This window comes from Heloderma suspectum, chromosome 4 (genome assembly GCF_057233095.1).
Source record: "Heloderma suspectum isolate Gila_16-S chromosome 4, 16-S_ref, whole genome shotgun sequence".
Classification (NCBI taxonomy): domain Eukaryota; kingdom Metazoa; phylum Chordata; class Lepidosauria; order Squamata; family Helodermatidae; genus Heloderma; species Heloderma suspectum.
In genome coordinates, this window is record NC_139461.1 from 12,091,824 (window position 1) to 12,119,225 (window position 27,402).

Sequence of the window (27,402 nt, forward strand, 5' to 3'; positions counted from 1 at the left end):
GGGGTGGGGTGCACCTCTTCAAGAAGCTCTTATTGTGCTTTTCTTCTCTTTCCTTTGGTGCACTCCATTCTCTGATTTAGACTTGACAGTTTGTGCCCTATTGTTAATAAAAGGGCTTCCACGCCCCTAGGTTAGGTTCACTTAGTTGGTCTTGTGCCAGGAAAGGACAGGAATGGTGCAAACTGGAGAAGTTCCATCTCATAAGCACCCCAAAGATGGCAGACCAGGCTCGCTGCTTTTTCAGAGCCATTAGCCAACACTGCCCTCACGCATGCATGCAAGCGTTTTCCTTCATGGCATCTAGAAACTTAAAAAACCAACAGTATTCAGGTTCACGCATATGCTACCAGATTCCATGCACAATCACAGCCATGAGGATTTCTGACTGAGCTGAATATAAGGAAGTTAAAGCAAGTAATGGGTTGGGTTTTTATGCACTCAACTTGTTTATACATCACACAGGGAACGTCCACCCTAAAAAATGCTTACCCTTGCATACTAGTGGATTTTTCCCCTCTCCTCTTTCCATCTTCAGTGTCGACTTGCTTATTAAACAGTCTGTACCAGTTTAGAAATGTAGAAGTCAACAAGTTTGTTTGAAGCAAGACTTTTCCAGTAGCTGAACAGCCCAACTGGCAGTTGATAGCATTGCCATTGCCATGAAATTTACGCTGAAAAGACTTGTCCCTTGTTACCTTTCTGCTCTCTCAAGGTTGTAAATGTACATTCGAATTAAGGATGAGATTTTCTTCCCCAGAATTCACTCTGTCGTGCTTTATTGTGTAGCAATGCTGCCCTGAGCATTATTTGGTGGAAAGGTGAGCTTCACATTAAACAAATAAAAAATAAATATGCAGCCCTTCCACACCTCCATTATCCACTCAGATAATCTGTTGCTGGACATAGAAATTGATGTCCAAATGTGAGTGATCAGTTTTGAAAAGATGTTTCTAGTCCTCAGGAAGACACTTGGGAACATGTGAACAAAGACTCAGGAACGTTCAGAAGCTGGGGGAGGGGGATGGCTTCCAGGGCCAGAGAAAGAAACAAAAGTGCTCCCCATGGCTCCTGCCTGCTCCCCACCAGCCATGTGGGTGTCATCATCACACCCTGAGTCCACCTAACAGGCCCTTGTGCCTTTCCATCTGTTCACCTGGGCTGCTGGTTCATTACCTGAATTCCGGACAGTTCTTGAATGAGTAAATTATGCCCCATGAATACATTCACATTTTCTTTGTATAATTCTGTGCTTTGAGGATGCACTTGACTGTGCACAGTGTTGTCTATAAATGGCCCTACATAAATGCTACAGGAGGTTTTGCAAAGGCCAGCTAATTATCTCATGGAGTAAGACTGGAGGAGGATTAAAATTCATCTGTACTTTAAATACTAACACTTTAGTCTTCTCTGAACTGCTTAAACTTGATGCCAACTGCACAATAGAAAGCTTAAATGCTTGTTGATCCTAGTCATAACCTGGCCACTTATATCTTTGGAAAGAGGATGTTTTTACATCCAAGTGATTTTAAAGATTGGTTGCCTGATTGCTAATTGGGACCTCTCGGGTGATTATTTGAGGTGGCAAATTAAGTATTGTTGTGTTAGAAAGAGCAGTCTTTTTTAAAAGCCTATAGCAGTTACTTTGCCACTGGCACCATCTACAGGCTACAAGTTATTTAGTACTACCTTTGTCCCCTTGAATTTTTCCCCCAGAGATTCAGAAGAGGAAGGGTGGTATTTCACAACCAGCAAAATAGCAAAGCCAGCATATAAATATCTGTGTATTGGTTTTATACATTGCACTTACCTATGAAAGTTCAAATTTAATGTCAGCCATACAGGAGCCTTCCCTGTAACTGGAACGGTGATAAATTCTAGGGGCAACACTACTGCTTGGGTTTTGTTTTCCTTTGGAGGAGAAAGAACCCTGGAGGCTTACGGTGTTTTGTAAGGTTTGCTTTATCTGCAAATATACATGCAGAACCAGGTAGCAGATCCACCACCCCACATCCAGGCCCCAGGGAGACGCCCTACATCCCTTCAGGTAGTTTCAATTTTTTCTCTGCTTTTTTCACTCTCTCACTCACACACATACAGGTGGAGGCATCTTCCCCAACCTCTGGGGAAGCATTTCCATTCAGGTATCCAGAGAGATTGCCCAAATGCTTGCTCCCATTAAGGAAACATCCTGGGGCATTAACAACCATTCTGCCTGACACAAGAATGTCTGGTCAGCCATAACAATATTTAAACAAGAATATTGTACATAAAAAATATGGCTTACAGAAGCAGTTTGCCAACCTGCCCAGTCACTGAGGTCATCTGAGGCCATGCTCCTGGGAGCTCCACATGGACCTATGGCCTTATTGGAGTCCACCAGGAGAACAGCCTTCAGTGCAGTGGCCCCCTTTCTTTGGAACCCCCTGCTCCTGGAGGTCAGGCAGACACCAACACTGTGTTGTTTCTGGCGCCTCCTGAAAATAGCACTGTTCCAAGAGGCATTTCTTAACTGACCAGCCATGGTTTTTATTGGCATTCTGTATTTTTTTTTAAGTATAATTTTAATATGGTGTTTTAATCTTTTTATTCATTTACTATTTTACCTTTTAAGTTCACCTCTCCGAAATCTGTTTTAGATATGGAGCGGTAGACAAATATTGTAAATAAATAAATAGAATAAGTTGAGCACACATTTTAGAATATATACTGCTAAAATAAACCCTTCCTTCTCCCAGACCTTTAAAGCCCTACATTTTCTTAGGAATATAGTTTTGCATGCCTCAAGAGAGATGGGGGTGGGGAGCTTTAGCTGAACCATTCTCTCCAGCAACAGCACTTTGAATCACCAAAATCTCAACCGGTAGTTCTGAAAAGTATTAAAGAAGGCCTTGCTCAGATCCATCCAGCCCTCCACGGGTCCACCCCTGAGATGCACTGCTGACATAACACTGCCCAGTTACCTCACTCCGATTAAGCTATTGGAAGTGCCCTGTGGGCTTCTGCAGCCCTCTTGTTTTTCTTCCCCTCTTGTGCGTGAATCCCCCCGCCCCGCCTCCTCATTTCAGTCTCTGCATCACATTGAAATTGACCCATGTTGCCCTAACAGCCTAATTTCTCTTTATTTGAAATCCTCTTTGTGTTTGGGAAAACAGCAAATTTCCGTCATACATCTGCCAAATGTTCCACTGCTCAAGGGCTCGGTGTCTGTGCCCCCCTCTTCACAGCTTTGTGCCCCTTTTATTCCTCGGCTTCTGCCAAGCAGGGCTCAGTGTAGGAACATGATTCCTCGGGAGCAAGACCATTATGAACAATCCCCTAGAAACGGCAGTAATTGGATTTCCCAGAAGGTGCGCTGCCCTTTTCCCTGTCCTTGTTTCAGAAGGTTTGGTTCCAAGCCCTTAAAACACTTGGCCATTGTCTCTTCCACTTGTACTGCTTCTGTTCTCTCACTCTCTCCAGGATCAGATCTCTTCTGAATGCAAACAGCCACTGCATCCCTTTGGGAAGAAGGCTTATCAAAACTGGATGAACTCTGCAGTGGTGGGATTTATACTTGTAGCAGCAGGATGCTATTAACATCTTAGAACTCTTGATCCCTCAGAAGATTAAATCTCTTCCCAGCCCCAAAAGTTCCCCGCTCCTAACTGTGGCCTTTCTTTTCTCCGTTCTTTTTTAGATATACATATGTAGCAGTGCTCTTGTCATTTAGTCTGTGATGTAAGTTTGCACTCCTGTTTCCAAGTGGTGTGCCTCTAGTTCGTGAAAACTATCCTGGAACAACCCATGGTTTCCGATCCTGATTTGTTGGCTAACTAGAGTTTAAACAAACTGCAGTTCAGATGGAATGGGGAACTGTGGTTTGTTTAAAAGTGGAAGGAGATGCTTCTGATCTCCTTCATATGGATGAAAAAGAGGAGGGGAGGGGAGGGAAAGGAGAGAGAGAGAGAGACTGAGACCCATTCAGGCCCATTCATGTAGTAGGAAACCATGGTTTCCAGTTGCATCTGAACAAGGCCAATGTGTTTTTGGGGAATGAAATTACAGCATGCCAGTGGACTTCTTAATTTTACAGCAACTTTAGCAAGTATTACTAGCAATTTAGGGTGCAATCCTATGCATGTTTAGACAGAAAAAAGTCCTACAACTCCCAGCATGCTTTGAGCTGTAGGACTTTTTTCTGTCTAAACATGCATAGGATTGTGCCCTTCATTATAGACTGAAGTTGTTCATGTCCCAAAACGTAGCCAATAACCCTCTTTTCTTACCTCTGTTTTAGGTCTTCCTGAACAGTACTACAGCCTCACATGGTTCCTTAGCCCAATATTGGGCCTGATCTTCACTCCTTTAATAGGCTCAGCCAGTGACCGCTGCACTCTTAGCTGGGGCCGGCGCCGGCCTTTTATTCTTGCCCTCTGCATCGGTGTCCTCTTTGGAGTTGCCCTTTTCTTGAACGGTTCCATTATAGGTAAGTGTTGGCGTGGGGGGGGATTCTTGGGCCCCTGCACTGTCTGTTCTCTGTTCAAGTTTTCTCTGTTCTCTGTTTTTCCTCCCCTCCCCTCAAGAAAGCACACTCAGCAACCTTTTAGAATTCATACTTAAACTTTCCCAGGGGGTGGGAGTGTCTGGAATTCTGCTTTCAAGCACCTGAATTTTGTGATTGGAATAAGCTACAGAAAGCGAAGTTCTTTGATTGCAGGCTTTAATTTAATTCTCTTTTGTGATGAGGGTGAGTCTTGAATACCCCAGAAAATACCATTGTTCAGCATTAGGAGCTGTCTAGGACAGGAATCTGACTACTTAGGGCCAATTCACACCATATGCTTCTTAGGGTATACACCTAAGAATTATGGAAATTATGGAGTTTATTTGTTTGTTTGTTTATTTATTTATTTATTGCATTTATATCCCACCTTTTTCCCTCTTGCAAGGAACCCAAGGCGGCTTACATTAGCCTCTTCTTTTCCATTTTATCCTCACAACAACAACCCTGTGAGGTAGGTTGGGCTGAGGGTCTGTGACTGGCCCAGAGTCACCCAGTGAGCTTCCACAGCCAAGTAGGGAGTAGAACCTGGATCTCCTGGCTCCCAGTCCAACACTTTCACCACTATACCACACTGGCTCCCCTATGGAGTTGAAGTTGCAGTCCAACACATCTATTTTAAGTGAATACCTAAAAATGTAAAGTGTAGCGGACATGTTTTGCACCATACAGGTTCTTTCATTAGGGAGCCATGATTGTAGCTGTGGCTCCCACTTGTGGGAAAACTTGGTGGCTAACCTGGGTTTGCCTCCACATAATGTGTGAAACAGCCTTAGGAATCTCATTCGGAAACACTGTTCTCCTATAACATTTCTAAGTATTTGGCAGCTTTGAGGTCTAAGATTTCCTACTTATTTTCCAATAAAAGCTCAAGAAGTTGCAGAATACTGAAGATCTAATAAATACTTTGTTAGAAGCCAACATTCCTATTATCCATGGAAATCTTTTTGGGCATCTCTTCTCCCTCCCCACTTGCCCTTGGCTGTCCAAGTATAGGTAAATTGCTTATAGAAAAACCCATCTAGAATCTTACTCTTCAGGAGCAAGCCCTGTGTGAATGACCATTAAGAGTCTTCCCCAGGGGACTTCTCAAGCGCAACGTGTTCTTGAGAACCAGATCCCTGTTTTTAATGTGTACAAAAATGGATTTTGGAACAGATATAACTGATTTTGGACAATTGCTGTAGATGCACCTTTTCTGGGCAAGAGAAAATTGTATTGCCGTTTCCAGCATGAGATTTTTAGTGCTGGTTATGACATAGATGTGACTGTCCGCACCTAAATGGGGAGGTGGCCTTCTGTTTATAAGGAGCTGAATTTTGCTATTTGGGCATGCAAGCTTCCTAGATTGCCCGGAAAAAGATTTTGGTCTGGATGGACTGATATAGAAGACAACATTCGTACTGCTAAAGCACCTTCCAGCATACAAAGTATTGACGATTCCTCGAATATTTTACCCCCTACAGTTTCTCTGAGCTGCGTTAGGCATTAGTGTCATAATCTTCCTGGTACATCAAAGTGTGAGTTGTGGGCATGGGAATAAGTAACAGGCTTAAGGAGTCCCTCCGCCCTCTTCCTGTCCTACACCTGGCTACAGAGGAGACATCTCGGTTTAAGCCACTCTTTCCCTGTGAGTAGGATCAAATCGTGATTTGTAGTCCTGGTTTGTAGAGAGCAATTTCATTTCCTGCCTGCCTGCCTGCCTTCCTTCCTTTCTTTCTTAATATGTACATATAGCTTAATATAATACAGTCACTAAAGGAGCAATCCTATGGCCCCTAGACAGAGTCTGGGGGGCCATAGGATATTTCAGATTCCTGGCCCCAAGGTCAGAAACAGCACTCCGACCTTGGAGCCAGGAACCCAAGCTCCTTTCCCCTCCTCTTCCCCCTTGCAGCCAGCACAGACAGAACTGTGTCGGCTGCCTCTGTGATGTTGCAAAAGCAACCTCGGAGAGAAGGGGGCAGTTCTGTGGGCAGGAAGGGGAGGGGGCTGGGGAGGCCGGTTTATGCCGTATCCAGAGGACCCCAGCCTCCTTCTCCCCAATGCCACAGCTAGATGGGCAGAAAAGCCCGTCTAGCTAAATTGCAGTGTGGGAAGTATGGCGGAGGTGAAGATCGCCTCCGCTGTGCCTCTTGCTCCACACTGGATATTTGTGAGCCTCTGAGTTCAGAGGTTGATGAGTATCGAGGGCAGATCCAATAGGTTTGCATTCCAAGTGGTTTACATATGACAGTATTAAAATGACAGCTTAAAATGCACTATGAAGAACAATTTCAGCTACTCAAACCACAGTTTCCAAGCCTGGACGTCATGGGGAAGCTGTCGTTACTTTAACAAACCAGGAGGTCTTCTCTGCAGCTGAGCGGATACACAACAGGTGGAGGGAAGGGGTGGGGGACTGAGCAGCTCGTCACTTGTTCCCACGCCAGCAAACCATCGTTGGACCAGGAATGTTACATCTGAACATTCGGCCAGTGACTAGCCTAAAGCCACCTTATGAATCTCATGGCTGTGTGGGAACCCAAACCTGGATCGCCACACAAGCATGCCAGCTACAGCAATATAAATCACGCACGCACGCACATCCCTGCAATTGGGGGAGTCCTGAAACTGCCAACATCCCAAGCTCTGCTCCAGCCTTTGTTTCTTTCCCATTCAAAGCGACTGCCATGTTTAGCACCGCTGTGGTGGGCTACATTTGCAAGCACACCTTCCTATTAATATAATTTTTGCCAGCATAATATCAGCAGGAGCTGAAATGAATGCAGACAGCTCTTGGCATGGGAAAACTGTAGGAACCTGTTCACAGGGAAATGTTTCCTGTTGTGCTCTGATTTCCCTTTAATGCATATCTGGCAAACACATCCTGTTTCCAGCATTATTTGAAACGGGGGGGGGGGGACCTTTTCACTTTTTCTTGTTCAGTTCTTAGAGCGTGCACTGAGGGAGGGGAAAAAAGATCATAGCATGATCTAAATATTGTTTATCAAATGACTAAATTGGGAAGAATAATTTTTTTCTTATCCCGGTCAACATTCGAGGGAAACGACTGAAGCTGGAAATTTACCATCTTTGGGAATTCAGCCTGAGACTAGTTCTGTAGCGGCATATCATTTGGAGAAAGAACATTTGCACCCCTTATGTGCCATTATGATACTGTCGATGGAGCATTTTTAATTTTGTAATTTGTAAAATGTTCCTGGAGCATATTAAAGGGGAACATATTGAGCATATGAAGTTGCCTTACATCAAGACAGATTATTTGTGCATCTCTCACACTGCTTGGTTTTCCAGGGTTTCAGACAGGAGCTTTTCCCAGCTGTACCTGCCAGGCATTAAACCTGGTGTCTCCCGCATGCACAGCATATGCTCCACCACTGACCTAATGTCCATCCCCTGTTGATGCTCCACCCCACAATGAATATATTAAGCCTGCAAGCTTTGATCTCTGTGGTGATTAAACAATGAATGCTTTAATAAAAGGCTAGAATTTTCAGGGCTTTCCTTGCAATCAAGGACTAGTTCTTTAAAAAGCCCCCCAAATGCTCCAATTCTGTAGCAACTCCCAGAGGCTGTTTTTTGAGAACACATTCAACTCTGTGGTGTGCTTGCAGTCACACAGATTTCAATACTTCCTCCTTCCTTTTCTGTTTTTTTCAAGCTGGTGTTTTCACAAGTTGTGTAAGCATTTTTCTACTCCACTTTACCTTGACTGACCCTCGTAACCAATTTTTTCCCAACTTGTCTGAAAAAGGAAAATCAAAGGCCTCTTAAGTAATACTTGGCAAGGCACAAAGTATGTTCAACAAACATCTCTGTTGTAGCCATCCATCTCTTGAATGTAACACATTCCCTCAGACCGAGGGCTCGCCTAGGCCATTGGGTTCAAATGGCCAGTTAAACAGGCTGAGGGATCTTTTCAGCAGTTACATCGGCAATCAGTCTGTTAAGGAGATCTGCCCTTTCTTTTCTTTTTTAAAAGAAGTATTATGTTGTTCTTGGAGCAATCCTTTGCAAGAAAACACACACAACCCACCCTCCTATTTGGTTCCCCTTCTTCTCTGCCAGGTCTAGCCATTGGAGATGTCCCAGACAAGCAGCCAATTGGCATTGTTCTCACCGTGCTGGGAGTGGTGGTCTTGGATTTCTGCGCTGATGCGACGGAGGGGCCAATCCGAGCCTATTTGCTGGATGTGGTGGACAGCGAAGAGCAGGACATGGCACTCAATATCCATGCCTTCTCAGCTGGTATGGCATTCTCTTTATTCCCTTTTTTAAAACCCACTTTATTGCAGTTTAGTCCATCTTATCTCACTTAGACTCTGAATGATATTTCTACATTTCTCCAAAGTTTAAAGCTTTGATTGTACTCAGATACCTCACCAAGTGGCCCAGTTGAGATCACACCAAACGGTGGTTCAGGAAACTTAACTGTGGTTGGGCATGGCACGGTTTTGGATTGGCCAGCAAATCAAAATTGGAAACTCTGGTTTGAAGTGGCTTTGCAACCCATGGTTTAGCAGGACATCTGAACTGACATAGTATAGTTCTAGCTGTTGCTGTTCTCTCCAGAGGCTGCTGCATCTAAAGGCTGGAGTGCTGAGCAGATAGAGAAAGAAAGATGCTCTAAATGGTTTGACTGTATAGTGGGATGCTCAAACCACAATTTGGGTTTTAAACCATAGTTAGCCTGAAACCATGGCTTGGTGTGAAATGAGCCAGTGAGTGTTTTCAGCACCCAACTCTGCTGATTTGTTTGCAGCTGTCCCTGTAGGTTAAAAAAGCAACACCTCTCTGCCTGATAAGATGCTTACAAAGCTGCAGTATTAAATTGCTGGAACTTCTGGTGGTTTGGGTAACTGGATTTGTGCACAGGTTTAGCATGGGGGATTACACCAACAGTATTTGCTGGATAAAGGAGCTGGAATTCTTGGAAACAAGACAAGAGGGAAATGGCCAAGCTGGAGACTTTGCACATTAGGTCAGTAGTAGAAATCCAGGAGAGCATGCTGCTCGTGTCTCCCAAGCCCAGCATCTTGAAATACGAGCAACCGGCTTTGACCATAGGTTTGTAGGGCTACTCAAGTGTGACCCAAGAGAGAATTTCCCTGAGGCGCTGTCAGCCTAGAAGGCCAATGTCACTCTGTAGAACAGATCCCGACCTCCCACAACCAGGTGCCCTCCAGATGTTTTGGACTGTACTCCTGTCAGCCCCAGTCAGCATGGCCAGTGGCCAAGAATGCTCAGAGTTGTAGTCCAAAGTGTCTGGAGGGAACCAGGTTGGGGAAAGCTGCCATTGAGCATGCACAAAGGGCAGTTCACAGAAGCCATTAAAACGAGAACTCTAGTCTGGCTGCAGCCACTTCTTCAAAAATGTGTGATTTGGGAACCAGTGCTGGGTTAGCAAGAGGCTGTGCGCAAATAAAATGAGTTCTGACATGATGAGTGACCTCTGGCCAAGTATGCGGCACCTGGAGGAGTGTTAATCTGTGGAATTTGTTCTAAGCTACTTTGCCTGACAAAGCGGAGGGGCCAGTACAAGTGAGGGCAGCCTGCCCCAACCTGTTGCCCTCCAGAGGTGTTAGACTGCAGCTCCCATCATCTCCAGCCAGGAATGATGGGAGCTGCAGTCCAATACATCTGAGGGCACCACCTTAAGGAAGGCTGGGCTAGGCTGTCCGACTAGGACTGGGAAGTCCCAGGCTCGAATCCCACTCAGCCCTGACGATCTCCGTGTGACTTGGAGCCAGTCTCTCTCGCTCTCTCTCTCTCTCTCTCTCTCTCTCTCTCTCTCTCTCTCTCAGCCCAAGCGAGGAGAAAAGGGGTGGGGGAGACCCATGGGCACTGCTTTCAGCTTTCTGGAGAAAGGGCAAGACACAGATGTAATAAAGCATTTGCACGTCTAATCTTTGTTAGTTATGGCCAGGGCTGGGTATGAGGTGATTCTGTGGCAGCACAAAAAAGAAAGAGGATAGGAAGTGGTATTTGGCCGTGTACACACAGCCCTGGTTATGATATGCTGGTCGAGAGACCTGGGAGGCTACCTGGTAAAGATGCTTAGATGCAAAAAGGAGAACCTTCCACATGTCCATCCCACATTTCCCCCCACTATTTTGTGTGGCTGCCACGCAGGGGTTCTGTCTCATCCCCTTGTCACAAAGCAGGACAACATAACATTCATAACATTGTCCTTCTCTTCCTTAGGTCTTGGAGGAGCCATTGGCTACATGCTGGGGGGCCTAGACTGGATGCAGACGTTCTTAGGGAGCCTCTTCCAATCCCAGGAGCAAGTGCTCTTCTTCTTCGCTGCCATTATCTTCTCTGTCTCTGTGGTCCTTCATCTTTGCAGCATCGAAGAAGAGCAGTACAACCCTCAGCAGGACAGGGCTGAGGACGAAGCAGATACCCTGTCAAGCGTCAAGCTGAGTGGCAGCCTCCCGCCCCTGAATCGGCTGAACATCATCAGCGAAGAGGAGCCCTATGGGAACCCCATGTTCCCAGACGAGGTCCAGTCCGAGCAAGATCTCAACATGGACTTCCTCGAGGTGGACATAGTGCGGAGCAAGAGTGATTCTGTCCTGCACATGCCTGACGCCACCCTGGAAATGGAATCTGAGCTGCTTTTCCTCAGTGACATCGAGCCTTCCATTTTTCAGGATTCTTCTTACCCAAACACCCCTCACAGCACCAGCCAGGAACTCATGAAGTCCAAATTCAACCGCCTGTCTGCTTTCCTCAGGGAAAATGAGAAAGAGGAGGAGATGTTACTTGATAATCACTTGAATGAAGCCAAAGTCCCAAACAGCAACGGCTCCCTACCAAAAGATCTCCTGAACGGGCACACCAGGATCGGCATGAAGCAGTCGAGCACCTCGAACTCCATGCGCAGGCGAAGGCACATGTTCTACCGCCAGCCCTCACACACCTTCTCCTACTACGGCAAGATAGGCTCCCACCGCTACCGCTTCCGGCGGGCCAATGCCATTGTTTTGATTAAGTCCTCCCGGAGTATGAATGATATCTACGACATGCAGAAGAGGCAGCGGCAGAGGTATCGGCACAGGAACCAGAGTGGTGCGACCAACTCCAGCGGTGATACGGAGAGCGAAGAAGGAGAAACGGAAACCACGGTCAGACTCCTGTGGCTCTCCATGCTAAAGATGCCAAAGGAACTGCTACGGCTTTGTGTCTGTCACCTCTTAACCTGGTTTTCCATCATTGCTGAAGCTGTTTTCTACACTGACTTCATGGGGCAGGTCATCTTTCACGGCGACCCCAAGGTGAATGCGAAGCTTGTGTTACCTACCAGTGGCTTAAAAAAACACCAGCAAGGGGGACCAAATCAAACAGGCAGAGAAGTCATGGGGTGGCTGACTTGGAGCTTCTCTGAGTTTCACTTCGATTTGTCCCTCCTTCTTTCCTGCACTGCAGTCCCTGTGCTTGGGCATATAGATGCAAAGAGCAGCAGAGAAGCATGGCGAGACCAGAGATGAGGGCCAGTTGAAAAGATTTGCATAGGAGCCAACCCACCAGCATGCCACAGCAAGTGGCAAGTACATTTGCTTCCATGAGCATGCGAGCGTGTTGCTTGAAACAGCAGACTTCTGCTCCTTACGCAAGTGCTTTTAACTATCCGCTTAAAGAGGACAATATTAATCACTCTGTCTAGATATTTTGAGGGTTGTTGGAGAAAAGCTATTACCGCTTAATGTGGTACTGACATTCCTGGAACCTAACACAGAAGTTAGAGAAGTAGTCAGTGACACTCCCTGGGATAAGGGTGCAGGCTGCGCCTCTGGTTCCCCACGTAACCTTGGACATAACCCTGTGAAAAACAGCTGGCACAGATGTTCTCAAACGCTGTCCCCAAAAAGCTTTAGTCTGGGGCATTGGGCCCGATGTGGGTAGCCCTATTCCTCTGTGATATGGGATACTGGGTGGGTTGAACTTGCATCCTCATGACCATCTAGGCCAGTATTGTTGACACTGACTGGCAGCAGCGGCTCTCCAGGGTTTCAGGCAGGAGTCTTTTCCAGACATACCTGGAGATGCCTGGGATCAAACCTGAGACCTTCTGCATGCAAAGCATGTGCTGTACCACTGAGCTATGGCCCTTCATGATTTTGGACCATAAGATTAGAGTGCCATATTTGAGAGGAGGAGAGACTCCACTGTATCGGGTCAGACTGCTGCTAATACAAAAGGGAGAAATGCTGCAAGCGTTGTTGCTCATTTGCTGTAGCATTTGGCTTGGGTCTTGTTAACTATTTGCTCTGCAGGCCTAATTTGCTTTTTGTTCATCAATCTGTATGAGCTTTTGTTGCTGATCTGGTGCCTATCATTCTGTGAATTATTTTCAATTACTTACAGGTGTTATATTACGCTTGTTCAAATACCTCACTCAAGTCATCTGGTAGCTCTTTCCAGATCAACACCCCATCTGCCAAGCTTCTATTTGGGTTGCTTTTGTATGTCCTTGCGGTCAAACACAGTTCTTTGAAAGTCACATTGTCAGAGGGAATGACATTTACCTCAGTGAGATTAACAGGTTCTTGAGTAATAAGCCAAATCTGTAAAGTTATTCACTAAAGCCCAGTGGAAATGCATACATTCAAGCAAACTTGTACAAGCACATCCAATTTATTCTGAGTTCTCCTCTCTTCTCAACTCATATTTAGCATCCCCTTGCAAATTAACTCAGCCTAAATAGCATTGCTATAAAGAAAATTGCCACAGTGGTTATTGAGTTCAGACTTATTTAATAGTCCCTTGCCTGGTTTCCTGTGATGAGTGGAAAGTCACCTCTAGGCATCCAGGCAGGAAAGCATTGGGAAAGTTTGGTTCCTTCTTACTTGTAGCCTGAAATTGTATTGTGCTGTAGCTGATTTATTTTTTGTTTTTATCTTTTTTTAGTAAGCTGTTTTGAGAATATTTCTTTTAAAAGCAGGTTAAAAATAATCTAGATGAATAAATAAAAGGAAAACATATGTGTCTGTGGCCAGGCAAGCTGGTGGAAGAAATTATGAATTCTGTGGGCTTGTTTGCAAGGCTGCAGTAGTTAATATGGCCCTTGAATAAATCTCCATTGTTTTCCTGCAGGCCCCTTCTAATTCTACCGAACTGCATGCCTACAATTCTGGCGTTCAGATGGGTTGCTGGGGATTGGTCATCTATGCTACAACTGCTGCTGTGTGTTCAGGTAAGAGGTTCTGGGCCAGCAGTTGAAAAGCCGTGTCCTCGTGCATGCCTGGCCCAGGCTGGTTCGCACGATCAAGCAGCCCACCGTGGCTCATTTAAGCTGCGGTGTGACTGGGTGCTCATTTCAAATATTCAAGCTGCAACTGTGGCTTGTCGCGTCATCTGAACCTGGCAAGGACAGGTTGTTGGTGAGGTTGACAAACCACTCACAACCCTAAAACAGGCCATGGGTTCTGGGTGGTTTGTTAACCACACCAACAACCCATCCTCGCTGGATTTGGACGATACAGCAGGCCATGGCCGAATATTCAAAAGCCGTGCAGGCATGCACCACAACTCACCGTGGCTTAAATAAGCCAGTGTGGGCTGCAGTGATCATGTGAACCAGGTGGGAGAGTTTGAGGAGCTGTGTGTGTGTGTGTGTGTGTGTGTGTGTGTGTGTAAACAGGAGGTTAGTGAAAGCAAATCTGCAATTCAGATGTTTTAATGGGAGAAACCAAGACTCCATGAGCCAACTATAGGCTGGTAGGAAAAGCGTATTAAGACTTGTGTGGTCAATAGCCACCAAGCTATTTTTTTAACACTCCCATCTTGCAACATCTAGATGAGCTTTATGTTCAATTCGCCCTGGGGATTCAGGATCCCTGTAGTGAATTCCTCTCCTCACCCTGCCATATCATCTGATACACCCTCCCCCAACCTAGTGCCCTCTAGATGTGTTGTACTACAGCTCCCGTCATTCAGTGGCCATGCCGGCTGGGAATGATGGGAGTTGCAGTACAAGACATCTGAAAGGCACCAAGTTGGGGGAGGCTGATCTAGTAGCCACAGGAGCTGAGGCTATGATAGAAGTTGTCTCCCGGTTACCAAGAAAAGTGCTATTGACATAGATCAAGACGGGGGAGGCTCACCGTTTCCATGTGAGTTCTGCTAGATAACACGGACAGGAATGAGAAATTCACCATGGGACTGCACATCCCCCTGGCAAATTAAAAATCTAGATGAGTTTTGTCTTCATCCTTTAAGAAGTGCTGTAAAAAGAGTTTGTGACTAATGAGAGCATAATTCACTTGGGTTTGTCTTCTTGCATATTAGTAAGTAAAGGCATAACGAAAAACCATCTCATAGCAAGACCTTAAAGTTGTATTTAACTTCAGAAGCTGCCTTCTACCATTGGTCCATCTATCCCATGAGAGTATCTGCACTGACAGGCAGCGGCTCTCCGGGGTTTCAGGCAGGGGTGTTTCCCAGCCCTACCTGAAGATGCCAGGGATTGAACCTGGGACCTCCTCCATGCAAAGCAGTTGCTCCAGCAGTGAGCTGCAACCCTTTCGGTGGGGTAGAACGTCACCTTTCCTGTACTCCTGCTACTTGCGGCAGCCTGTATCAGTTCAGACTTGGCTGCCATGTATACTGTCCATGAATACAGTCTTGGGAGGAAACCTGGTGGCCAGAAATGGAGCAGATGGTGGCAGTGGGGAAGGGAGAGGAGGGGAGGAAGAGGCTTAGAGACCAGTTGAAGAGAGGTCAGTAAGCCTAATGGGCAGTCCCATCTGCTAAGGAGAGGAGCCCAGGGGACCCAGTGTTTTGTTTTCAATAATTGCAACATTTGTTTAACCCTTTTGCAGCCTTGCTACAGAAATACTTGGACAACTACGACCTTAGCATAAGAGTGATTTACATACTGGGCACACTGGGATTCTCCATTGGCACAGCCGTGATGGCCATGTTTCCCAATGTGTATGTTGCCATGATAATGATCAGCACAATGGGAATCGTCTCCATGAGTATATCCTACTGTCCCTACGCGCTTCTGGGGCAATACCATGACATCAAGGAGGTATGTGGCAATTCACCCCATGTGCATCTTCTGCCTGTTGTGTTGAAAGATACCGAGTTAGACAAGAACCACCTGAACATCTGAAGTGACCTGACTCTGAGTCAGACCATCTAGCCTAGAACTGCCTGTTCCACCTGGCAGTTCCTCTGTAGGCTCTCTGGCAGCAAAGGGTCTTCTCCAGCCCTGCTTCGCGAATGCCTTTGAATTGCGAGTGTTGGGGATTAAATGTGGGAACTTCTCCCTACAAGGCATAGGCTCCATCATTTAGCTGTGGTCTGCCTGCCCCCGCCCACAAATACATGGCGCATTCCTTGGATGCATGTCATGTTTCTTTTCCTGGTTTGGAGGACATGCACAACTGGGAAATGACGTGGGGACAAATCATGGCTAAGAGGGGAGCTTTTGTTTCTTTCTGCCTTTGCATAAAGCTGGTGCACACATCACGGTCTGAACCATTAACATGGTCCTTGGAAGCAGACAGTTAAAAGGGCTCTCTGGGCCAGCCTTCTCTGGCCTGGTGCCCCCCAGATGTTTTGGATTACAACTCCCAGCATTCCTGACCATTGGCCATGCTGTCTGGGGCTGATGGGACTTGTTGAAATCCAAAACATCTGGAGGGCACCAAGCTGTGGCAGGCTGCTCCAGATGTGCAGCCCGATTTCCTGTGCTGCAGGGCAGCAGAGTAGTTTATTTCCACCCCCCTCCCCCCCAGCATCCAGAAAGAGGTTCTTCTTGAAAAGGACTCCCTAGACAGATTTGCAATATATGGACCCCACAAAGCTGCCTTACACTGGGTCTGACCATCTAGCCCAGTGCGGATGAGTCAGACCACTAGCAGGTGGTTCTCCAAGGCCCTTCCCAGCCCTGCTGTCCAAGTCCATTTTAACTAGAGATGCTGGGGACTGAAGCTAGATCCTTGGCATGCAAAAACATGAGCTGTGACCCCTCCCCGTGCTGCATTGCTGAAGCTGCTCTGTAGTTGCTATGCTTTGTTTAGCAACAGATGGGGTTGATGCTTTAAAGATTGCAAGAATCAATATTTTTCTCACATTCAACCAAATTCTCCCTCTCCATCCTTTTCTCATTGCATCCTGTTCTGCCCTAACTGGATAAAGTGAAACGTTGTAGTAGATAATTCTGCCCCATCACCATCTCTTCCATGCCACGCTGCCCAACCCGCCACTCGAGGCAGCAAGCTGAAGAGTCGTTCGATATCTGGCAGGCCATACTGCAGCATTCAAGGGTGGTCAGTTTCCAGCTACGAACATAACGAAGTCTTCCCCAGGATGACTGTCCAAAAAACCAGTGGCTCAGGTAATTTGAGGCCTACTTCAACTGGTTGTGTTTTTTTTCTCCTGTGTCTCTTTCAGTATATTCACCACAGCCCTGGAAACTCAAAGCGAGGGTTTGGCATAGACTGTGCCATCTTGTCCTGCCAGGTCTACATCTCCCAAATCCTGGTGGCCTCTGCGCTAGGAGGAGTGGTGGATGCTGTGGGCACCGTCCGGGTCATACCTATGGTAGCTTCAGTGGGGTCTTTCTTGGGCTTCCTGACAGCCACTTCCTTTGTGATTTACCCTGATGTCGGCGAGAGTTCAAAGGAAGAACAGAAAGGACTGACCCCTCCCGAACTGACTGAAAGCAACGGTGGCGTGAATGAGGAGAAGCCAACAGTGATAAAGCTCAGTCGAAAAGAAGCCGCCATGTCAGAAGTGGAAAGCGAATCAATTGTTTGAATGAATCACCATCATTCGCACACATTCCAAGCAATTCAGGTGCATGAATCAGAACATTGTTAAAAGCAAAATCTGAACTTTCAAAAGACATCCTTGCTGTTTGACTTGAGGCAAGGGATTAAATGGTTATTTCATGCAAAAATGTAGATGAAATTCCATAGTGCTAGGATAGCCTTGAATAGGTAGCTTTGATGCTGATTGCTTTCTCTACAATCCAGAAAATCTCCTTTCTTAGAGGTATTTTTAATGAAGAAAAATGCACTTGGATTTCCCAGTGGGCAGGAAAACTTTCTTCTTGCATGTGTGTGTGTTTTGGGAGGAAGGGCGGTTTAAACCGTCATGGCATTTTCTCCTAATTCTCAAATTATCCATTTGGACAGTTTATTTTTTGCAATTTTTTAGACTACGATTGGAAACAAAAGCAATTCTGGCTGCAGCTTTTGTATGGAGGTTCCTATTTTCCATTTGTTTTGGTCTGATCCTGTTGGACCTTGCAAATTCAGTAGGAGAACCAATTGCATTGATCAAATTCTGAATTTTAGAATCAATGCAGTACTAGTCTGACAGCTGCAATTCTTGGTTTTATATTTTTTCTCCCTTTGAACTTTAGTCTGGATTTCATTATTTTGGGGGCAATTGCTATTCGTCCCAGACTTATTTTGAACATATTGCAGCAGTTACTGCAAGAACTGCTGTCACTTAATTTTTCTAATTCAAGCTGTTCAAAACATCTGTCCCTGGCGGCTGTTGCTTGCCGCAGTTCCTGGAGTGTGATCTGTTTGTTATCGAGCTGGGGAGGTTTTGGCAGGTGGGAATGACCTTCAGCAGGGCCTTGGGCGGCATGCAGAATTTTAAGAAGAACCAGTGAAATATGCTGTGACCATTTGGCCAGTGAGCTGGTCAGATCTGAATATTTTTCTTTTGTTTTAGTGGTGTTTGAAAGCCACTTATCTCCTTTGTGACGAAACGGCTTTGGGAATGGGGGTCCCTGTTGTCGGTTTCTTCAAATGGGTTTGTGAGGGTTCCCTTGTTTAGAAGGGGTTGTTGATTGCACTTTTTCTGAACTTCTGGGCTGGAAATGTTGATAGCTGTGTTTTAAAAGGTAGTCTCACGATGACGAGCAAAAACCAAAGGCCTACCTCTGATAACTGCAGCCAGGAGTGTGTGCGTGTGTAGCTACATGTTTGTTTTTTAAAAAAATGTATCTTGAAACAGCTTTGGGCCTTAAAAGAATCCAACATTTTAAAAATGCTGTAATTTTTTCCTCAGTCTAGGAATTGTATTGCTGGAATCTTGCTGAACTCTTTCCTTAGTTCCTTTCAACCCAAACTCCTTACTCTGATTGCCCGCCTTCCCTGTTTAGACTGAATACTGGTTTCAGGAAAATAGGAGTAACACACACAAAGGAGATGACTGTTTGAATGCGTAATTTGTCTTTTTCAGCACGGTCCACATCATTGGTAGGTCAGACTCTATATCATACCAGGTCAATGCTGGGAATTAACAACCTATTAGAGGATGCCATTAGGAGCAGGCAACATCAGGGATGTACAAAATACTTATCTCCAGTTCCAGGGGCGGGGTCCACAGGGGGGGTCAGTGATCCGTCCCTCCCCCTGGGATCCTACCCGGCTGGGTCTGCTCCGCAGCAGTTCCGTAGAGCCACCGGCCAGCTCCGGAGCACCAGCGATATGGCCGCCATTGCCGTATCGCTGGCTGAGGGGGACTGTCTCCAGACTCAAATGGCATCCAGTACGCCATTTGCGGCCGTAAAGGTCTTAGATTAAGGTAAATGCAGCTGTAAATGGCTGCATTTAGCTTAAACTAAGACTTTTACGGCCTCAAATGGCATAGTGGACGCCATTTGCGTCCCTGCTTTTTCACACGATAGGCTACGCAAATATTTGCGTAGCCTATCACGTGAAAAAACAGGGATGCAAATGGCGTAGTGCATGCCATTTGCATCTGGAGACAGTCCCCCTCAGCCAGCGATACGGCAATGGCAGCCGTATCGCTGGCGCTCTGGAGCCAGGTGGTGGGGAGGATCCAGCCAGCAAGGATTCCTTCAGGAGGCGAAGGTAAGTCTTCTGATCCTCCACGGACTCCGGGGGGGCTGCATTCTTTTGAATCCAGCCTCACTGGGGTCCGTGGAGGATTTCTCCCCCATCCCCAGGCAACATAGAGAGTTCCTCTCATCTGAAGGAGGAGGGCTTGACCTTGAACATTCCGTTAACACCTACAGAAACCACAAGTCTAAGAAGCTGCAGCTACTTTTGAGGCTGAGGGTGGCAGTCAAGGCTGCTGTTGGGATATTTCTGCTGCCTGAAACTCACCTATTTAAAATGCAGTACTTTAAAATGCATGTGTTGAACCATGCTGCAAATATAGTAATTCGAAAGCAAATCTCTCTAGATATATATATATATATTTCATAATAAAAAACAGTTTTTAATAATTACTTGAATTGTCAATGTATTTAAAAAGAATATGTATGTTTTACATAGCTAAAGCGATAATCGTCTTGCTGACATCCTTAGATAGTTTGACAGCTTCTATTTGTTCCTTAGCTGTGCTTTTCACACCACCCATTCATATTTTTTACCTCTATCAGGGGTGAATAGGCTCTTTGTAGACGAGTAGGATTTCATAAATGCTCATTTTATACAGGATTTCACAAAACAATTTTTTAAGTGGCCGAAGAAATACTCAGTTTTCTTTGTTTCCTCGGAAGAATGTTATTTGGAGCATTTCATTTGGAACTTTTTCCAGAGGACAGCATAATACTACTGAAACAATCCCACAACAAAGTAGATCCTGCAGGAGCCTTTAGCGAAGCATGTTTTCATCTCCATTATGATTTGATGGTGTTTGCCAAACCTAGTAATGATTTTAAGCATAAAATTGTACCTTTTTCTGAAAGGATCCCACTGAGCTGCTCTTGGTGGTTTTTAAAAATAGGAAGTTGCCACTTATGGCTTGATCCTGTCTTATATTGCAGGGGAGATGTTTGTTTTGAAACTAGTCACTCTTTCAATTGACTCTACCTTTGATGCGATTTTGATTGCAGCTATTCTGCCTTGTCATTTCTCTTCCTTGAAGGCTGTCTTTCAGATGGTTTAGTGTACCTCTCCCTAAACTGTTCTGGGTTAGGAGGGCTAATGTTAATTTTGTTTTCTCCAAACATGTCTTCAGAGAACTTGAATCTTGTATGCTTCTAAGGGTGAGTCAAAGTCAGAGGTTCCTGTTCTTCCCTCATGCTTCCTGGCTAGTTCAGCAGATCCTGGATCACCAATTTAATTTCATTGTTGGTTCTGTTAGAAGCCAGAATGCCAGATCCCAAATGCATTATAAACATTGCACTGGAAGAAATGTGCCATGTTTTGGTTGCTGTCTGATGTTTCTGCGCTCTTGTTAAAAGAACGTTGCCAGACCAAAGAGATAAGTGTGTGTCAAATTTTGGAGGAGAGACACCTTGTAAAGAGGGCTTTACTTTTAGAATTCTTGGTAGAATTTCCCTTCCTGCCCCTTGAAGCACGTTTCAAGTCACTGAATAGCTCCCAGGGCACACTGGTGTCTGGAGAGACACACAAATAACTTGTCATAAGCTGGGCCTAACTGGGCCTGGTCATCAGCTGGGCTTAAGTATAGTCTCAAGGTTTGGAAAGTCAAGTCTCATTTCTCCTTGACAGCCAGCTGTGTATGTTTTGCTTTTTGCAGATCTACAAGTGACTTTATCCCATGTTGGCAAAACCCAACATGAGATCTGTGTCTTTCCCATCTGATATCTTCTGATGCAGACATTCAGGCTGAGCCAAACTGAACTGAACAAGCATAATTTGAAAGTGTCTTAACTTCGGTAAGGCGGAAGATTAGGGGGAACTACATGTATGGTTCCTGCAAAAACAATTTAGGCATGCCATTGTAAGTACACCACCAGTGTACAGGTATATTTGCAGTTCAGACTCCAAGGAGCTTGGTTTTTATCACTTCCTATCAAAGGGACCCTGGAATTGTAGTTCTATATTGGGCTTTAGATTGCTAACAGAATTCTCACCATCCTGGCAATCCTCTCATTTGCAGGGTTCCTTAGGGAAAGCTGTGGCAGGTGAATGGCTTATGTTGGATGTATACATGTATTTTGTTTGTTTAGCTTGCCTCTTAGAGAACATATTGCGGCTTGTTTTAAATTAAGGGACATTCTCCTCTTTGATTTTGATACATCCCCATATTCAGAACTCAACCAAATCTTTGGCATGCCTGGCTTACTGACCACATTTCACACTGGAATTTTGTCATTGGCATCAGGTACCTGATTGTTAAGGCAACATCTCTTGAATTGTATAGGATTTGAGAGGGCTGAATGTAACCTTTTTAGAAATTATAGATATAGATTCCAATTACGACATCCAACTGGACTTAAGACAAGATTGTACATTTAGGATGACTTGGGGAAAGAGAAAAGCAATAATCTTTTCTTTTTTAAGAAAAGGCTTCTTATTTGCACATGGGGACTTTTACCCAAATAGTCTTTATAATATTCTGATCTTTTGCCTGTCTGTTCTGTCATCCAGACTTGTTTCAGGATTACTAACCAAGGCACACAGAAACGTGATCCTCTTTCAGCCTTAAGAGAAAAAGGCTATTGAGGATGGAGCAAACAATCCATATTTAGATTGGAATTTGTCCCATCCAGTGCTTCTGGATTTAGTCCGTTCTTTGAAAATGGGGAATATAAAGAAAAGATCTGCAAAGGAGGCAGCCCCATCATTAGGCTTCCTGTGCTTGGAATTGCTGCTTTCTTCTTTGTTCTGCCCCTTTGTTGTCTCCTGTGGGGAAACGTCTGGTGGATGGTCCTTGTGCTAGACTACAAGGAGACTGGGCTTTGGCTAGGATGGTGGCAATGTCAGCCACCCAGCCCTTCCATCTGGTTTTGAATTGATTCTGCCGTTTGACAGGACTGTGGCAGAGTTGCAACCGCAGGTCAACAATGCAGGACTGAGCTGTATGATGAGTGACGGACACGTCATCTGGTTTGAGCTGCACGGAGTCATAAAAGGTCATGGTAGCAGGTTGGAGCTGTTCTCGCTCAATTCCGTGGTTTTTAAAGGAGGCTTTTAATGCCTATTTAAAGCACTCTTTCATGATGTGGAAAGAGAGAGTGAAGTTGTTATGCCACAGTCCATCTTCATTTCTTTTGTCAGGAGGCAAACCAAGCCATCCACCGCAAAGCACTCTGCGATGACTAAAACCCAGCGGAGTGTTTCTTATTTGCAGCTCCATTTGGGAGCTTACCTGGCTGTTTGGCATCTTCTGGTTTTACCACTTTGCCATTCAATCATTGAAAGCCTTTTTCTTTATATCAAAGGAAAAGGCTTGGGCCCAAACCCCCTTCGTTTTGCTGCCCTTGTCACTGTACATTGCAACGCAATTTTCAGTACAGTTTTCCACCACCTGCTAAGAAGTTGCAAATCAGCTATGACTTAGATCCATTTGTTGCTTCGTAAACAACCTAAAATCCTGCATGACTCCCCTACCAAGCACATGTAGCAACTTAAGTACCTGAAGTGTCTTTTGTGGAAGAAGTTATTCGGTTTTTATTCCTTTGCAGCTATCTTTGTTTTCTGTTAATAGGCCAAATAAATGTAACGGACACCAAATGTTGCACAGAAATGGAAAACAATGACTGTGTTGTGAAAAGAAAAAAAAAGATACCTTTTTTTTAATCCCCTCCTAACTATAGATTCTTAGGCTTTCAAGTATAGCTCTAAAGCAGTGAGTTCTGCAAGAAAATGCTAAGCTACAGGTTTTTTAAAACGGCATTAAAAAAAGTCATTTGCAAATACAAAAGAGTAATCTGCCTAGAGTTCTGTGTTTCCATGTTGCACCCAAAACAAAGTTTTATTGCAGATGTACCCTCTATTAAAACACTTGTTATACCACTATTTCTTTAAAGGAGGGCCTCGACATCTAGTAAGGAACTTCTACTTCCTTAACTCCCAACAGGCAATTTAATTCAGATGGGTAATGGTTTCCCTCTGATTCTAGAGTCAAGTGAGTCTCGCAAACAGGAACTAACCCCAAATGGGATGAATTCTGACTTTGAACAACATGCATGTAGGTGCCCTGAGCTTCCATTTTACAGTCATGGGAATAATGCCTCGGTCTGCAATAAAGCACAAAAATATTTCGTGCAGATTACCCCACCTGTGCAAGATGCTCTGTGCTGAGACTGTGAACAGCAGTTGGATTTCTGCTTGGTTTATAGTTCATGGCTTTCTCCTGAGCGTGTGCTGAGCATGTTGTAGGAATAAGACACATATGCAAGTCTGCTTAACACAGTCTGAGAGGGTTCCAGTACCTTTAAGAGTTGCCACAAGGAAGTATTCTACCTGATGTGGCTTCTCCTCTCACTGTGGACATTTATGAAACAAGATGAAGCTGCTAAAATTCCTTCTAAACATCTCATGAAAGATACAGAAAATCTCTCAAGGTTTGTACTGGCAGCGCTGATGTGACTATGAAATTACTCAACATACTATCCTAAAGCTACAAAATGTTACCTGATAGGGAGCCTTGCTCACCCAGTGTGTCAGAGGACTGGCCATCCATACGATGTTGCTTTCCGATCAACACTAGGGCATAATAGGGGCTACACATTTTCTGGATAGCTTTCAGTAAACAGACTTTATATGCCCAGGTAATAAAAGTTCCCAGAAAAAAATGTCAGGATCCCAGTGTAAATTCCTTGATTCTTCAAGATAGGAACAAACTTGTTGCATTGATCAAATTTAAAGATGATCTCAAGATGTCTAGCTTTTTCAGAAAATGGGAAACCACACTGAAAAGAGTTAGCCATATCTAGGCTTGAATCAGTGTTAACTTTGAAATATGGTTTGCAATTCAGTACAAGCATAATATTCTACTGGGTAATATGATTTGATTAGTCTGTTCCAAATTAAGTTTTTGTTGTTGTTTAATTCCTATTGCAACATGGCCCTGAAACCTTCTTGGTAGCCAAATGGCCAACTGAATATTAAAAAATGCCTCACCTACTGAAAAGCTGCATATAGGCATCTCATAATGAAAAATATAAGTAAATATATATATTTAGTTCCGTTGTGAACTGGCCATAAGACAACTTCTTTTTTATCAACTTATTAAGTTGGGGCACTATACTAGCTCTTGCTGAGTTTAGCAATGTTTATAAGTGTGTGTTAAACACATAATATTTCAAGTTTAATGAGGAAAAAGGGATAACAAAAAAGAAATGTGACAGATGAATGTGTCTGTGTGGATTAGATGGCATAACGTTCTGGGATTTGATTTCAACACAGAGCTTTCTTTTCTGGTTTTTATGGTAAGGACTTGTTGCATGAGAAACAGTTTAACTGTTCTGCACTTTTGGTCTGTTTGTATAATTTTGTTTCCATTTATGGATAGAAATGGCTGAATGTAGAGTTAAAAACAAAAACCACTATTTCACATTTACATGTGTTCACCCCATTGTTCTACAGTTCAATCTTAATAAACATTTCAGTACGAGCCAGTGAATTGGGCTTTTGCGTTTGTGGGAATGGGAAAGAAGTCGCTCTGCTCTTCCATGGATAATTTGGTAATACATATAAACATGTGTTATGCAGCATCAGCGCACTGGTCCATCTAGCCCAATACTGGCTACTGCAGTTGGCAACGGCTCACCAGCGTCTGCTTGCCCTTGTTTCTGACTGTCTTCCCAGCCTCACAGCATGTAACCCTTTGCGTCCCTAGGTCTGGTGTGGGAAACAAAAGGGACTTACCCGAGACTGCAGTAATCAATTTTATGCTGCCTCCTCCACCTATCATTTGACAACCCATCAGTCATGAAGTGGAAGAGGAGTGTGGGTGGGGCGGGGGACAAGGGTTGTCGCCAGATGTTACACCAGAACCATGAAAAGAGGATACAGGCAATAAAGTTTATTTCTATTAATTTTAAAGGTTTATACCCCACCTGTCAATCAAATTATCTCCCAGGCTGCTTACGCCAGATTTTAACCATATAAAAACCTTGAAAAACTCACAGAGCAGGTTGATCCCGTTTAACAATAGCTGCTCATTGGCAGACTTCAAATTCTAGTCCCTTTCACACCTGCTTGGCGCTCACGCTGCCTGGCCCAAGCACCTTCTCACCCCCACTTTGTAAATTAGGGCATCTAAGGCGATGGCAGCTAAAGGGGCTGACTCCTCTCTACGCCCCTGTGGTATCAGGATAGATTCCCCTATGCACTGCAAAATAGCCAGTGGGCCATGAATATAGAAATTGCGGTGATTTAGTCACTTGCCTCATTTTTTAACGACATTCCGTTCGTTGTGCATTATTAAAAATGAATGGGTATGCAATATTCTTCTGAATGCTCCCTGGCCCTGTAAGGTGATTTTGCTGTTCCTGCCCCAGCCGCTTTCTGTTTAGGGAACATTCACTTACTAGCTCTTTCCTCATGAGACCGGATTTGTTACTGTGCTTCCAAGCTTCTGTCCATTCAGCCTTTTTATCAGTTGCTTTTCTTTTTTTAACCATGATGCGGAGTCTATTATGTAGTACAGGGCACAGCAAAAAGAATGGAGGCAGACAAAGGGCTGTCAGTGTGACGCAGCGGTTCCTTTTCCTAATGTGTGCTGTGCAACATTTCCTCAAGACGCCAGAACAAAAACCTTCTGCCTGAGCTCCTGAATCGGGTAGGTGCACGAAAGTCTGCTGTCGGGTAGATTTTGTACAGTAACAATGGAGGGTCTCTAATGAGAGCTGGTGTAGCACAATGTCTAAGAGACTCTACAATAGACCAGACAGCACCTAGTTTGAAAGTCATATTCGCAATGAACTCAGTAGATGGTCATATAAATTCTTTAAAGATGTATATGCCACCATTCAATAAAAAAATATTTTCAGGGCAGCTTACAAATAATAAAGTACATAGTCAAACAACAATGAAATGGGGGGGGGGAATGGCAGATTAAAGCAGCGAAAAACAGCTCGGATAAGACAGAATTAAAAGGCCACCACAGAGAAGGCCCTTCCCCTGTCAACACCTGCTTCCCCTCAGAGGGCCTCTGAAGTTGTTCTGGGTGTCTTAGATTAAGCCACTCTGAGCCTCTCCTGCAGTAGGGGGTGCTGCCCAAGGGCACACTTCTGTCATAATTTTGTGTGTCTCCCTTTGCAGACATCTAGCCCAGAAGCTTCTCTGTTGTCGGAATGGGGCTGGAAGCAAAGAAAGCTGCAAAATTCCCACTGCGGCACCCAGTAACCAGATTAGGAAGAAAAGTCTTTTGGCTTCTCAGCCATCATGGCATCTTCAGAGAGCACAGAGCATCACAGCTAAGAGTTCCTCCCATTGTAAGGTGAGCAGGCCTCCCTGTACACCTATTGAATTGGTCATGAGAGCCCCAAGAAGTACAGGACACTACACAGGAAATAGAGCGACCCCCAGTCTAAAGTACAATGTTGTTGTTCAGTCGTTCAGTCGTGTCCGACTCTTCGTGACCCCATGGACCATAGCACGCCAGGACTTCCTGTCCTGCGCGCTCTCCCGGAGCGTGCTCAAGTTCATATTCATTGCATCGGTGATGCTATCTAGCCATCTCATCCTCTGCCGGCCCCTTCTCCTTTTGCCTTCAGTCTTTCCCAGCATCACGGTCTTTTCCAGAGAGTTTTCTCTTCGCATTAGGTGGCCAAAATATTTGAGCTTCAGCTTCAGTATCTGTCCTTCCAATGAGCACTCAGGGTTGATTTCCTTTAGGATGGACTGATTTGAACTCCTTGCAGTCCAGGGGACTCGTAAGAGTCTTCTCCAGCACCACAGTTCGAAAGCATCAATTCTTCGGCGCTCAGCCTTCCTTATAGTCCAGCTCTCACAGCCATACATTACTACTGGGAAAACCATAGCTTTGATTAGACGGACCTTTGTCGGCAAGGTGATGTCTCTGCTTCTTACTATGCTGCCTAGGTTTGCCATAGCTTTCCTCCCAAGGAGCAAGCGTCTTTTAATTTCATGGCTACAGTCACCGTCTGTGGTGATCTTGGAGCCCAAGAAAGTAAAATCTGTCACTGCTTC

At 44.9% G+C, this 27,402-nt stretch overlaps 1 protein-coding gene across 2 annotated transcripts in view; it reads left to right on the top strand.

Annotated features, from left to right (window-relative positions):
- The window catches only part of SLC45A4 (solute carrier family 45 member 4), a 121,448-nt gene extending 94,483 nt beyond the window's left edge, over positions 1-26,965 (top strand). For both annotated transcript variants that reach the window (XM_084848647.1, XM_084848646.1), the window contains 6 exons: positions 4,277-4,465; positions 8,612-8,791; positions 10,748-11,823; positions 13,643-13,742; positions 15,370-15,581; positions 16,952-26,965. In XM_084848647.1, the coding sequence (XP_084704773.1) occupies positions 4,277-4,465; positions 8,612-8,791; positions 10,748-11,823; positions 13,643-13,742; positions 15,370-15,581; positions 16,952-17,317 (2,123 nt within the window). In that variant the 3' untranslated portion in view covers positions 17,318-26,965. The remainder of the gene's footprint in view (positions 1-4,276; positions 4,466-8,611; positions 8,792-10,747; positions 11,824-13,642; positions 13,743-15,369; positions 15,582-16,951) is intronic.
- The last annotated feature ends 437 nt before the right edge of the window (positions 26,966-27,402 follow it).